This window comes from Sminthopsis crassicaudata, chromosome 1 (assembly GCF_048593235.1).
Source record: "Sminthopsis crassicaudata isolate SCR6 chromosome 1, ASM4859323v1, whole genome shotgun sequence".
Lineage (NCBI taxonomy): Eukaryota > Metazoa > Chordata > Mammalia > Dasyuromorphia > Dasyuridae > Sminthopsis > Sminthopsis crassicaudata.
In genome coordinates, this window is record NC_133617.1 from 367662663 (window position 1) to 367675124 (window position 12462).

Below are 12462 nucleotides of genomic sequence, written 5' to 3' on the forward strand. Positions count from 1 at the left end.
TATGTGGAAATGATATGCTTCACATATTCAGAATGTATATATTCCTAAGTACATTCATTCACACTCCATGTGCACCTGTGTGCTCAGGGGCCATTCATGCTTGCATTCTGTATGCACAGCATGGCCATATGTGTATTGTACTCCATGTGCCTGAACCCGTTGTGTGTACGTGTATCTGTGCACCCCGAGGGCACGTTTGTGTGCGATTTGAGTGTGCACTCCGCCCACTGCCCGTTAGCTACGACCCGAAGCGCTCCCCTCCCGCCCCGTGGGGCTGCCCCCTCCCCGCTTCTCTCTGGCCGCCCTGATTGGCCACCCCTTCGGGCCTCTCCACCTCTCCCCTATTCTCTCTCCCCCTCCCTCCTCATCCCCTCCCCTCCCGCTCCATCCCTGTCACCGGTGGAGCCGGCGGCGGGTCCCCGGCGGAGCCTGCGCCGCGCTCGGCTCCCATTGGCTGCCCTCGCCTTTGTGTGCCGGGCAGCTGCGGCCCCAGCCCCGCATTTGAATGTATAGAGGGGGATTGGAAGGGAACATTTCCATGGGCCATCTGTCTCTTCGCCAGCCAGCGCTGCCGCCGCCTCAGCCTCCGCAGCCTCCGCCCCGCTGCTGCCTCCGCCACCATCCCCTCCATCCCCTCCATCCCCTCCATCCCCTCCATCCCCTCCATCCCCTCCATCCCCACCTCCTCCTCTACCACCTCCTCCGCCTCCTCCTCCTCCGCCTCCGCCTCCACCAGCGCCCGGGAGCAGCGCAACAAAGGGACCCCGCGCAGCAGCCGCGAGAGCAGCCGCCGCCGCCGCCGCCCCAGCTTCCAGGATGGTCCTAGTCCACGTAGGCTATCTCGTTCTTCCAGTATTTGGCTCTGTGCGAAACAGAGGTATCGCTTTTTCATTTCGGGGTCTGCTTTGGAGCTCGGATCGCCGTGGGCATGGGAGACGGGGTACTGGGGGAGAGACCTGGGTGCTGCAGCTGCCGGGGAGGGAGGGCTTTTGCAAGAAAGCTAAGTCTAGCCCTTTCTTTTTTGGGGGACCCCCTGAGTGTGGGGAACCTGCTCCCCTGAGATCTATTGTAAGGAAGTTGGGGTTTGGCTGACACGGATCTTTCCCTCCCCCTTCTTTCCCTCCTTCCTCCCCCCTATTTTTTTAATCCTTTGCGGCGGACTTGGTTCCCCCAAATCGCCCCCCCCTTCCCAGATGCCTAGATGCTCTAAAAGAGGGAGAGAGGTCTGATTGTGTGTGTACGTGTGTGTCTGTATGGAGTGTTTGATTTTTATGTAGCAGTGTGGGCTTCACAAAATTTTATTTTGAGGTGTGTGCTCTGTTTAATTTGTATTTTTTTTTTTTTATTTTTATTTTTGTCATTAATACCAGTGGCTGATCGCTGTTTAACTGGGATCTGTGGCTCTCTCTCCTTGCACTCCCCTACCCCACCCCCCAACCTCTTGTGGGCAGTAGCATGATCTCTTTCTCTCTTTCTTTCTTTCTTTCTTTCTCCTCCCCCTCCCCCTTCTCCTTTTTAACCTTTTTTTGTTGTTGTTGTTGTTGTTGTTTGTTTATTGCCTCTGTGTTGTGCTATCCCCTCCCCCCCGCAATTGTCTGAAACCGCTTTTGCTGTGAAGACGGGTTAAAGATTCTTGGCGTGGTGTGGTGTGGTTGCAGTATGTGTGTGTATGTGTGCGTGTGCGTGTGCGTGTGTGTGTGCGTGCGCGCGCGCTCGTGAGTGTGTCCGTTTGACTTGGAGAGAGCTAGACATGTATTTCTGTTTTTCCCTGTGCCAGACTTGATCTGTATATTTGGTCCTTTGGGGATTGCAACCGTGTGTGAGGTTCAGGCTGGAGATCACCTCTCTGGCCAGGAGTCCTCCCCAACGCCATACATTTGCCACCGGGAGACAGTTACAAAGCAGCAGGCTGGCGGTGGGGGTTTTGTTTTTTAAATATGTGCTATGGGATGTGTTTGCACGGATTTCCCTCACATTCCCTTTTCCTCACATTCTGCTACAATAGGCTTGATTTTTTCCCCCCTTTCTTCCCCCCACCCCATTTCTTCCATTTTCTTTCAATCAAAAGCAAAAACAAACAAAAAACCCCAAAACAGACAAAAAAATAATAATAATCCCAAACCACCACCCAATATTCATTAGATTCTTTTTTTCCTTTTTTTTTCTTTTGGGTATTCTGCCTTTGGATACACATTTCTCCTCTTGGAAATGTTTCTTCTCCCTTCTCCACTCCACATTTGCCTGAAATCCCCACTGGATAATATCACACTAAAACAGAATGATGTCTACCCATGCAGACTCGCTCTTCTCTCAGTCAGCATTCCAGGTGGGGGTGGCCATACGCTAGTGCAGTGGGTTCCCCCTGGAAGATTGGCTGCCCTAGAGGCTTAAGTGAGTGTTAAAATGGAGACCCAGCCCTGACTTAGCCAGCCCAGCCGCCAGTCCACTCACCCTCACCCTCATTCCCTGCCCCTTGTCCCCCACCCCCACCCCTCAACTCCTGGTGTGCCCAGAACGACTAGGTTGGACCGTAGGCCTGTTTGAACCGCAGTTTCTTGTGTGATGATAGAATGATGACATTCTGCATTTATCAAATCTTTTTTTTTCTTCATTGTGTAGCACAGTGAATGGTCAACTTGCTGCTGTGTGCGCTGTGACCCTTCTGCCTCCGCATTTAGCTGTATTGTGACACCCCTCTTAACCATTTCCTGTTTCCATCTGAGGAAGGCATTGCTATTTAAGCTGCAGTATCCCCTATCTCAGGCCTGCCTGTCAATTAGGAGAAAAAAAAAAGGGCGGGGTAGGGTTGGGGGGGTAGAGAAGGAGATTTTTCTGAAATGTTAACCCCCCCCTTTGTTTAAGCGATTATCTCCCTATTACTTGCCATTTCCTCTTTTAGGGGTGTGGGACTGTACACTAGGCAGAAATTCAAACATGATTAAGAAGGATGTTGAGCCTAAAAGTATAATTATAATTATCCTGATTAAATCATTATCATACTCATTAATATCACCAGATCTCTAAATATCATTTCAGAAGACAAGATACAATTTCATGGCTTGAAATTCAAATTGCTTTAGCTGCTCTTAAAAATATATTTTTTTATTTCCCTCTTCTCTGGTCCTCTCCTTTCCCCAATCCCCCCCAAAAAACATTTGCAAGCCACTCAAAGTTCTACTTTCCTGGTGTACACACCTCCCCCCAGAGGAGCTGTAAGCAGCAAAGGGGTGTGTGAAACTGTGGGCAAAATTTAGCATGATATGCTAGGAACTCATGACCTTCCGATAGAGGATACTAATGCTTAAACCAACGAAGTCCTAAACCACAATCTTCTTGTAAAACTATTAGAGAGACTGTTAGCTTAAACCTGTTCTCTTTAGTTTCATTGTAGTAGTGTAGGAAACAGGCCATTTCAGAATAGCTGTAGAGAAATAACAACCATTTTTGTATCTTCATCTTGTTTAGCTAAGTACATTGCACTGTAAATTCCTGTTAAGTGGATTCATTTTGCTTTAGGTTTGGAGGCTGCGGTATCTTATTTTTCCAGTTATCTGGGTAAACATCGGCTTGCCTTGCAGCACCCAGGCATAACTGAACAAATTACATTTGGTCAGAGGCCAAAAAAAAAAAAAAATTAAATTCTTCAATTTAATGTCATTTGTTACCTTTCCAGAGCCTCTAGAAATTTGGTAGACAGAGGTTCCTGGCTCAAGGGGAGTGATTGCCACAGTTCCTTAAATATTGAGAACTAGTGCATCTTTGGACATTACATGTCATGCAGCCCTGGCCCTCAGTGCTGCCCCTTTAACTGTTGGCTACCATCTGTTCCCAAAAGCCAACTGCATGCCGGATGAACTGTCTTTAAAAACCCCTGAGACAAAAACAGTTACCACAGAATGGAGCTCCTAATTCGGGGTCCCTCTGAAATCACAAACCCAGAGAACCTTCCAATCTGGCAAATTCGGCATTTCATGGAAGGTAAAGGGGAAGAGTTCCCGGCAAAATGGGTTTCCATTCAACAGGGATAGCGTGTTCTGCTGTGCTGAATTACTTCCTGTTCTTATTTTGTGGGGTAATTTTTTCTGTATCAAATATCCTTTTGGTTGTGTATCTTTTTCACCTTTTCTTGTACTAAAACTAAAGCATGATCTGTATTTTTTTACATTCCCCAGTTGACAATGTAAATCGCTCGGTTAGAGACGTTACCCTGCTGAAATGTAATGTGGTCGTGTAGCCTGGACCATCTGCTCATTGTACGCTGCTTTTGTTCTGTTGCCCTTCCGAAGCATGGTGGGCCCGGCCTTTTTTTTGTATTGTGTGCATGACAACATTGTTACACACAGAATCCACTAATACTAATATACGAATCTCTCAATAAAGAAACTAGTTTTCCTATATTAACCTAGTGTGCTTTTTCTCTTGCTGTTTCCCCATTTATTGTCGTATCCTGCTGTTTAGATTTTTTTCCCTTGCTTTTCTATCCCCACCCTCACCTACTTCCACCCCTCCCCCATTGTAAGGTTTGAGTGAATGCCTTTTTTTTTTTTTTTTTTTTTTTTTTTTTTGGTTGTAATAGATATGGTGACTTTAATCTCATACCCCATATCTCTTTCCATTAGCAGTTTGGGGCACAAGGATAAAAATCCTGCATCCCACAAAAGGGGGTGGGGGTGGTCCACATCCACTGGGTTCTTGACATAGCCCTCTCCTACCACGAATGGCTCACTTGGGTACACACCTTATCCTTAACTGCTGGGGAGTGCCTAATGATTACTCCTCCTTGCCTCATAATTCCTGAGTAAAGTGGGGTTCAGGATTAGGATACTGGTAATCTAGGAGCCAACACCAAGTGTAAGAAAAGGAATACAGTACTGAGAGACCAATTGTTCATTTAAAACTTTACTTCCTCCTCCATATTTACAATGGTACCCATAATAGAGATTTTTTGTCCTAGTCTAAACTGGAAGAGGAGAGGTGAAATGCTCTAATATACTTGAGGTTAGCACCACTTTCTGTGAAACAGAAATTCACCACAGTCACATATACATATATATTATGTGTGTGTGTTGTGTGTGTGTGTGTGTGTGTGTGTGTATAGATGAATATTAAAAATAGTTGAACTCTGAGATTGAAACATTGCTTTAGAATTCCTGGTCAGGAAGCTCTTCAAAACAGCCCTGTTTTGATTCATCAAGTTAAACAGCAGGACCAGGGATGGTGGGAATAAGAGCACGGCTTTTCTGGGCTGTCTTTGTTTGACAGGGATGTGCCAGAGGTGCTGCTGCAGCCTATTTCCCAGATCCCCAGTGGCCAAAACCATTCCATACCACAATGAAAATTGGTTAAACTGTGGCACTTGCAACCTGGTTAAGAAAAATGACTTCTGACCTCTGTCATTATATTGAGTGGATTTTTCTGGGGGAGGAGAGAGGGGAGGAAATCAGGTCTCTTCTCCTCCAAAAAAGAGATCCCCCTTTAAAAAATGCACATGTATTGTACAGGCATTTGGAAAGAAAGTAGTGAAATGCTTTTCCCTCCCCTCTCTCTTCTAAGGTGGAAACCAAATTCAAGCATTTATCAATTACACCTATTCAATTTCTAACCCCGAACAAGCCTTGTTAAATGAGGCATGTTAGACACCAATGACATCAGTTGATTAAAGAAATTCATGGTTCTTTCAAATGGTCATCATTTTGGAGAGCCATATCATTTTGCAAGGCAGTGCCTCCTCGCTTCCTCCAAGCCGTATCCTGAGTTTTCCTCTTCCATATTCCTTTTCCATGTATCTGGCCATCATGTCCCTCCTATGTGATCACACACAACACTTTCTCTCTCCCTCTTGGTGTAATCTCTGCTCTGGCCCTTTGTTCTCTCGCTAGCCTACCCCATTCCAGATTGGGAAGCTTAGCTGACTTGCTGTGACACACGAACACACATACATGTAACAGAGAGAGGCTTGTGCTGTAGTTTGCATGAGAGGAAACATGCATGCCTACGGGGCTGATCATTTGATGACGTGACTGATTTTGTTTGTTTTTGTTTTTGTTATTGTTTTTATTTTTTGGTTTTGTTTTCTTTTTACATGAGGCAACTTTCAGTTGTGTTTGTGGTCCGACCAAACCAAACCAAACCAAATCAATCCTTTCCCCCAACCCAACCCCAAACAATACCAATAAATGTCCCCAAACCATTAAAAATAAAATAAATACCAAACACAAAAACCTTCCTAGACAGGTCCTAGTCCTGTTAATATCAGGTACCCCAGGGCTGTGTCATTCTTAGAGAGCAACTTCATTCTAGCAAGGTTAACCAACCCCACATTTTGTTTTTGTAAATTAATGATAAAGCATCTCAAAATTGATTAATACATTTGGGGGTTCATTTAGTAATCTAATAATACAAAAAAACTATTGGATTAATGGGAATTCACACCAAGTAATTTATCATATGCATACTATACTTTGACCTGGCTTGTTAGAGACACATTCATATCAAGGAGAGCACATTTCCCCTCCTTATTCCACCACTTTGGCAAACAAAAAGCTTTCATAGTTCATTTTCACTTTCTAATCCATCTAACACATCTCTGGTTTAATAAGTTTGACCCCGGGGTTTTGGAAAAGTCATCTATTAAGTTGATTCTTCATACTGCAGGCTTTGAAAAAAAAAAAAAAAAAAGGAAGATTGGTAAGTTACTATGACAGCTCCAGGTTCTGAGAGAGGGACCTTCTCTCCCTAAACTAGTGTGGGATGAAGCCAACTTGACTTAATTAATGAGTTTCTTTAAATAACAATTTTCCATAAACTGGCAAATATTATTAACATGCAAGGTGAAAAAAAATTGACTGGCTTTATACCCTTATATGCAGCTTACAAACACTAGCAATATTTTCTCTTCTTATCTGCAGTGCCCCCTCCCCCTTCTCCTCCCTCTACTCTGTCCCCTGTCCTTGAAATAATCATTCTGGAGTGTCACATTTGGAAACCTGTGGTTTACTAAGTCAAAGGGGAGAAGACAATTCAGAGAGGACTATTCTGGACTCCAGATATATTGCCCTGGTCTGTTTCCTGGAGCATAAAATTTCAAGTGAAGGGAATGCTAATAATCCTTGAAGGGAATTGGCCCTACTTTCTCAAGCTGACCACAAAACAAATATAATTTGATGTAAGTCTCAGTTTCTCCAGGGCTATGAAACTCTTTGAAGACCTCATTTCATTTACTTAGTGTGGGTATTAATGAATAGAATTAGTATTTTAGTATCTTCTTAGTATGGGTAAGGAGCTTTTCAAGTGGGGTTCATCAAAAGATTAATCTCTATGCCTCCAAACAAATGGAGAAAGGGTACATTTGCAAGACTCAAAATGTCAGATTCACAAAATGTCAATATTCACAACCCAAGGACTTTTCTTTTTTTAAAGAAAAAAATGAAGCTAAGCCAATTGCAATGCCTGGATCTACCTCCATCTCTCTATTCATCCGTCCATCCATCCAACTATCCATCTATCCATCCAACCATCCAACCATCCACAACTATCTGTGCATCTTTCTATCTATCCATCCATCCAACCAATGAACCATTATTTGGTGAGCACCTGGTTTAGTGGAAAGTGCTAGAGGCCCAGGATTTGAATTCCAGACCTCACTGTCTGAGTGATCTTTAGATAGCTGACTTAATTTCTCTAGGTATCAGTTTCCTAATCTGTAAATAGTTAGATTAGATGACTTCTGAGGTCCTTAATTCATTTTCAACATTAAAATTATTATCCTATGATCTTCTGTGTATAGCCAATGTTAAGCAATGAAAGCATATTAAAAAATCTGAGACTCCATCTCAGTCTTCTATAATCTTGATGGAAAGAAGCAAGACGTATCTATATATATATTATATATATATGTATACATGCACACACATACACATATATGTATGTATTTCATTTACACAGGTGAATGTCTGACATTTGGTCTCCCTTATAGTTCTAATATTTTTTGAAAAGTAAGAGGAGACAGAGGTTACATGTGAGCAAGAGTGAGCAGTGAAGGGTGGTAGATGGAAAGGATTTAGTTATGAGAAGAATACAAGGGAGAATATTCCAAGCAGAAGAACAAAATGAACAAAGGTAGGATTGTTTTCCAAGACTAAGGTGGCTGAAGAAAAAGTTAGAAAGACAGGTAAGCAAGTAAGTATCAATCAAAGGGATTTGACATTTAATCTGTAGAAAGTGAGACACCTGGAGTCTTTGATCAAGTGGGTGAAATCAGGTTAATGAGACTTTTTAAAGTTCTATATGCCAGTTACTATGCTAAATGCTGAGGTTGCAAAGAAAGTCCCTTATTCTCAAGAATTTGACAATCTAATGGAAGAGACAAGATGTGGACCATTGTATCCAAATATAACATACACAAAATAACCTGGAGATGATCTCAGAGGGAAAACACTAATATGGAATGGAAGCGACTCTAGTAAGCCAAGCATGATGATGAGTCAGTATGGAGCAGTAGATAGATTGATCTGAGTCAGGAAGATGGGGGTTCACAATGCATGTTGGAGCACTAACTATATGATCCTGGTCAAGTTCTTTAACCTCTCTGTGTCTCAGTTTCCATGCGAGAGTAGGTCTCCATGTCCTTTAAGGTACATTCAAACTCTAACTCTATGATTTTATGAGGTATGTTCAACTCTAAATTTATCTAAATCTAAATCTTATGAATTATAGTGGTGGCAGTGGGAGTATTAAGAAGGGGACAGGTGACAGAAACATGGTAAGAAAGGAATAGATGGGACTTGGCAATTGATTAATCAATCAGAGACTGAAGGAAAGAGAAAAGTCAAAGATGATGAATTTTGAGTCTGGGGATGGAAGTTCTATCAACAGAAATGAGACTGTTGTATGGAGAAATTGGAGGGAAGATGCCAATGGAGGTTGAGATATAAGCAGGATATCCATGCAGAAATCCCTAAAATTTTTTTTAAAAGATTAACTTTGATCTTTTGAAAAATAGATGGTAAGAAATATACTTAAAAATAATGATCATGCTTTTAACTTTTCAAAGCATTGTTACAGACATGATATAAAGGATCATAGTAGTGGGACATGAGTTCAAATCCCGATTCTGTAACTTATTATACATATGACCTTGAATAAATAATTTAATTTTTTTGGATCTCAGTTTCCTCATTTGCAAAATCAGATAGTTATGCAAGATGATCTTGCTCTAAACCCATGATGTTATAATCCAGGATATCTAGGACATACCCCTGTAAATGTGTTACAATAACAGGAGGTAGAGGTGATGGTATCCTCATTTTTACCAGTAGATAAGAAAATTGAGACACAGGGTTAGTAAATAACTTAGAAAAGATTACCAGGAAAATAAGGAACATTTTATATGATTTCTATTATGAATTATGTTATTCACCCTCCAGAAGATACTTAGGGATTACCAGTAGTTCAGTTAGTAATAATAATAATAAATTGATAACATTTCTATAGTTCTTAGTCTGTGCAAGGCACTATGCTAATAAGCATTTTAAAATAATTATCTCATACTATTTTTAAAAGAGTGCTAGTATAGGCAAATTCTGGTGATTGAAAGGAAAGGAGGAAATGGGCAAAGGACTAAGGAAAGCAAAGTGAAGAAATAGAGAAGAAAAGAGGCAGGAGAGTTTGATTTCAGATGGGAGACTTGATCAGAAGAGTAAGGAAATGTCTAGAACAGTTAGAGGAAGATTCTTGATTTAGACTGGAGGGGAGAATGGCAGAAGTCAGGGTGCCAGAGTTGAAGTGGTAGACTGAAAAGGACAAAGTAGAGATGGGAAATGAGAGGAGGAAGGAGAAATGGACTTCAGAGGCATTATTCAGTCTTTGTGTGGAAAAACAGGTGAGTAAATTTTTACATTTTAAACAAAGAACAGCCTCTTTGGTGATCCGAGTTGAAAGAAAGTCCTCTCCCACTGGGAAATTGCTCTACCCTGGTGCATGGAATTCCTCCATTAGTGAACTATTCAGGGGATCATTGATTGTCTTTTAAAGCTGGATATGATCTCAGATAGTTGTGGTGTCAGAAGAAGGAGCTCTTCCAGACCTGGAGTCAGAAGATTTGATGATTCTACTACTTATTAACTCTATGACCATGTGTCAGCCACTCAGGCTCTTTGAGTTTCAATTTTCTTATCAGTAAAATGGGTATAATAATAGCTATAATATCTATTTCAAAGTGTGATTGTGAAGAAATGGCTTTTCAAATGCTCTATGTTAGCTATTTTTATAGCTAATCTGTTTCAGAGTAAAGTATTGCCCTTTTATTGCCCTTTTCTCTCTAGTCCTTTAAAATGCAACTCTAACTGGAGGGGTTGTTTATTTCCTCTCTGGAAAATCTTAATTATCTTAGATCCAAAGCCAGTGGTCCAAGTTGGAATTCTGGTTCCCTAAGGAAAACTTTGCAAAGGAGGCTTACTACTACTACTACTACTACTACTACTACTACTACTACTACTACTACTACTACTACTACTACTACTACTACTACTACTACTACTACTACTATTATTTTTAGCTCACTGCCTCAGGAATGTTCTTCCAATTCTAAAATAATTTATTGGAGAGTAGTTATGATTGCTTATATTGAAAACACCTGACCGCTATGAATACATTGCAATTCCACAGTTGATGGAGAAAGAAACTGGAAACAGAAAAGGTGACTGGTTTGCCAGAAGTCACACAGCAAGCAAGTTAGAGGTGGGGGACACTGACTGGAGAGTGGGGAAAAATAACCCAAATTCAGCCTTGATGATGACTACTAGTCCAGAGTTCCATCTGTGGACTCCTTCAGTGCCTTGACAACCCCTAGGCACTAGCTTGAAAGAAATATGTGCCCCCTTTCCCCCATTTTTCTTTTTTAGAGCTGCCCAAACCTTGAATAGATCTGCTTTGATTCTTAACAGAACTAAGCCTGAGGCCCTTTTCTTCAGGCTCTTGTCTCTCAATCATGGCCATAAACATATGGGTTTCTTGTTACCAAGTCTTAACTAGAAAGCCTTGATGTTAATGTCTTTTGATGGACTTGAAATGCCATGGGTCACAAGTTTACCCAGTCCTAATTTAACTGTTTCGTTGCCACAGCTGATGTTGGCTATTTGTGTGCACATGCACTTGCACACTTCTATGCATGTTCGAAGGAGAAATGGCAGGGAGCTGAAGGACGGAGACAGAGACAGAGAAAAGAGAAAGAGACAGACAGAGAGGCACAGGCAGAGAGAGATAGAGAGAGAAGAGAAAGAGAAAGAAAAAAGAGAGAGAGAGAGAGAGAGAGAGAGAGAGAGAGAGAGAGAGAGAGAGAGAGAGAGAGAGAGAGAGAGCATAGAAGGAATATCATTCTTACTAGGTTCATCCCTGTCAGTAGTACTCTATTGGACACTATGCTATCAAAGGAGCTAAACAGGGGGAAATAGTTAGGGTTGGGGGAAAATGAGATATGGCTCCAAAATCAGGAGCGCTGTTCTCTATGATGGGGGCCTCTGGACCTTGGTTTCTTCATTTGCAAAATGGGTTGCATTTCTTAATTCATAGAACTGCTTATGAGTAAAGTGCTTTGAAAGTCTGAAAGAGATTTGTATCATTTTCATCAAAAATAGCTAAAGGGAGCTATTTTTTAAAATGTACTTACCATATTCTAAGATTGAGTAAAATCATATTTGCAGAAACATTTTGGAAAGCAAGTATAAAGCATTATTATCATTTTAATAACAATGATGATAGGGAATAATAAAAAGAGCCCTAAACTGGGCATCAGAAAGCTTTGATTCAAGGTTCTAGTACCAACTGTACCACTTATTGGCTGTGCAATTCTAAGCCATTCACTTACCTCTAAATCAATCTAACTTGATCTTATCTAACACGAGGGAATAGAACTAGAGGATCTCTCAGGTCCTTTCCAGCTCTAATGTTGTAGAATTTCCTCTCATTTATTCAATGTACTTTTCTTCCGTTACTTTATTTCCTTCTGTGAAGAAGACAACATTAGTGACCCACTTGGCAGGTAAGGGAACTGAGGTCTGGAAAGCTCAAGTGACCCACCTTAGAAGCTGTAAGTATCCCAACCATGACTAAACCTTCAATGAACTGACTCTGAGCCTAGGGTTATTTTTACTAACACACCCCAAAGCCTTGCTCACTGTAGCCTTTAAGCAAATAAGCTTCCCTCTGGCTTTGATTCTTTATAAATTCATTTTTATTGAACTGTCTCACTGAGCTGAGCTGTTACAAAACAGAACCTAGTGAGGAAATGAATGGGGGTGGGGTGGGGAGCAGCAGGGCAGAAATGGGGAATTGCTCTTTCAGATCTAGCCGTTCCCTACCCAGCTTTAGGAACAATGACAGAAACGTCCCCCACCTCATGCACCTGAGGGAGTAGGCATTGTGGTGGTTTCTTTGATGAATTGGCCTGGTGGAATCTGGGATAGA

The 12462-nt window shown here is 41.8% G+C and overlaps 1 protein-coding gene across 2 annotated transcripts in view; it reads left to right on the forward strand.

Moving 5' to 3' along the window:
- The first annotated feature begins 389 nt into the window (after positions 1–389).
- Positions 390–12462, forward strand: part of ARK2C (arkadia (RNF111) C-terminal like ring finger ubiquitin ligase 2C) — a 155620-nt gene continuing 143547 nt past the window's right edge. The window contains exon 1 of one of the 2 annotated variants that reach the window (XM_074279298.1): positions 390–877. In XM_074279298.1, coding sequence (XP_074135399.1) covers positions 817–877 — 61 coding nt within the window. In that variant the 5' untranslated portion in view covers positions 390–816. The remainder of the gene's footprint in view (positions 878–12462) is intronic. The other variant, XM_074279293.1, reaches the window with a different exon arrangement.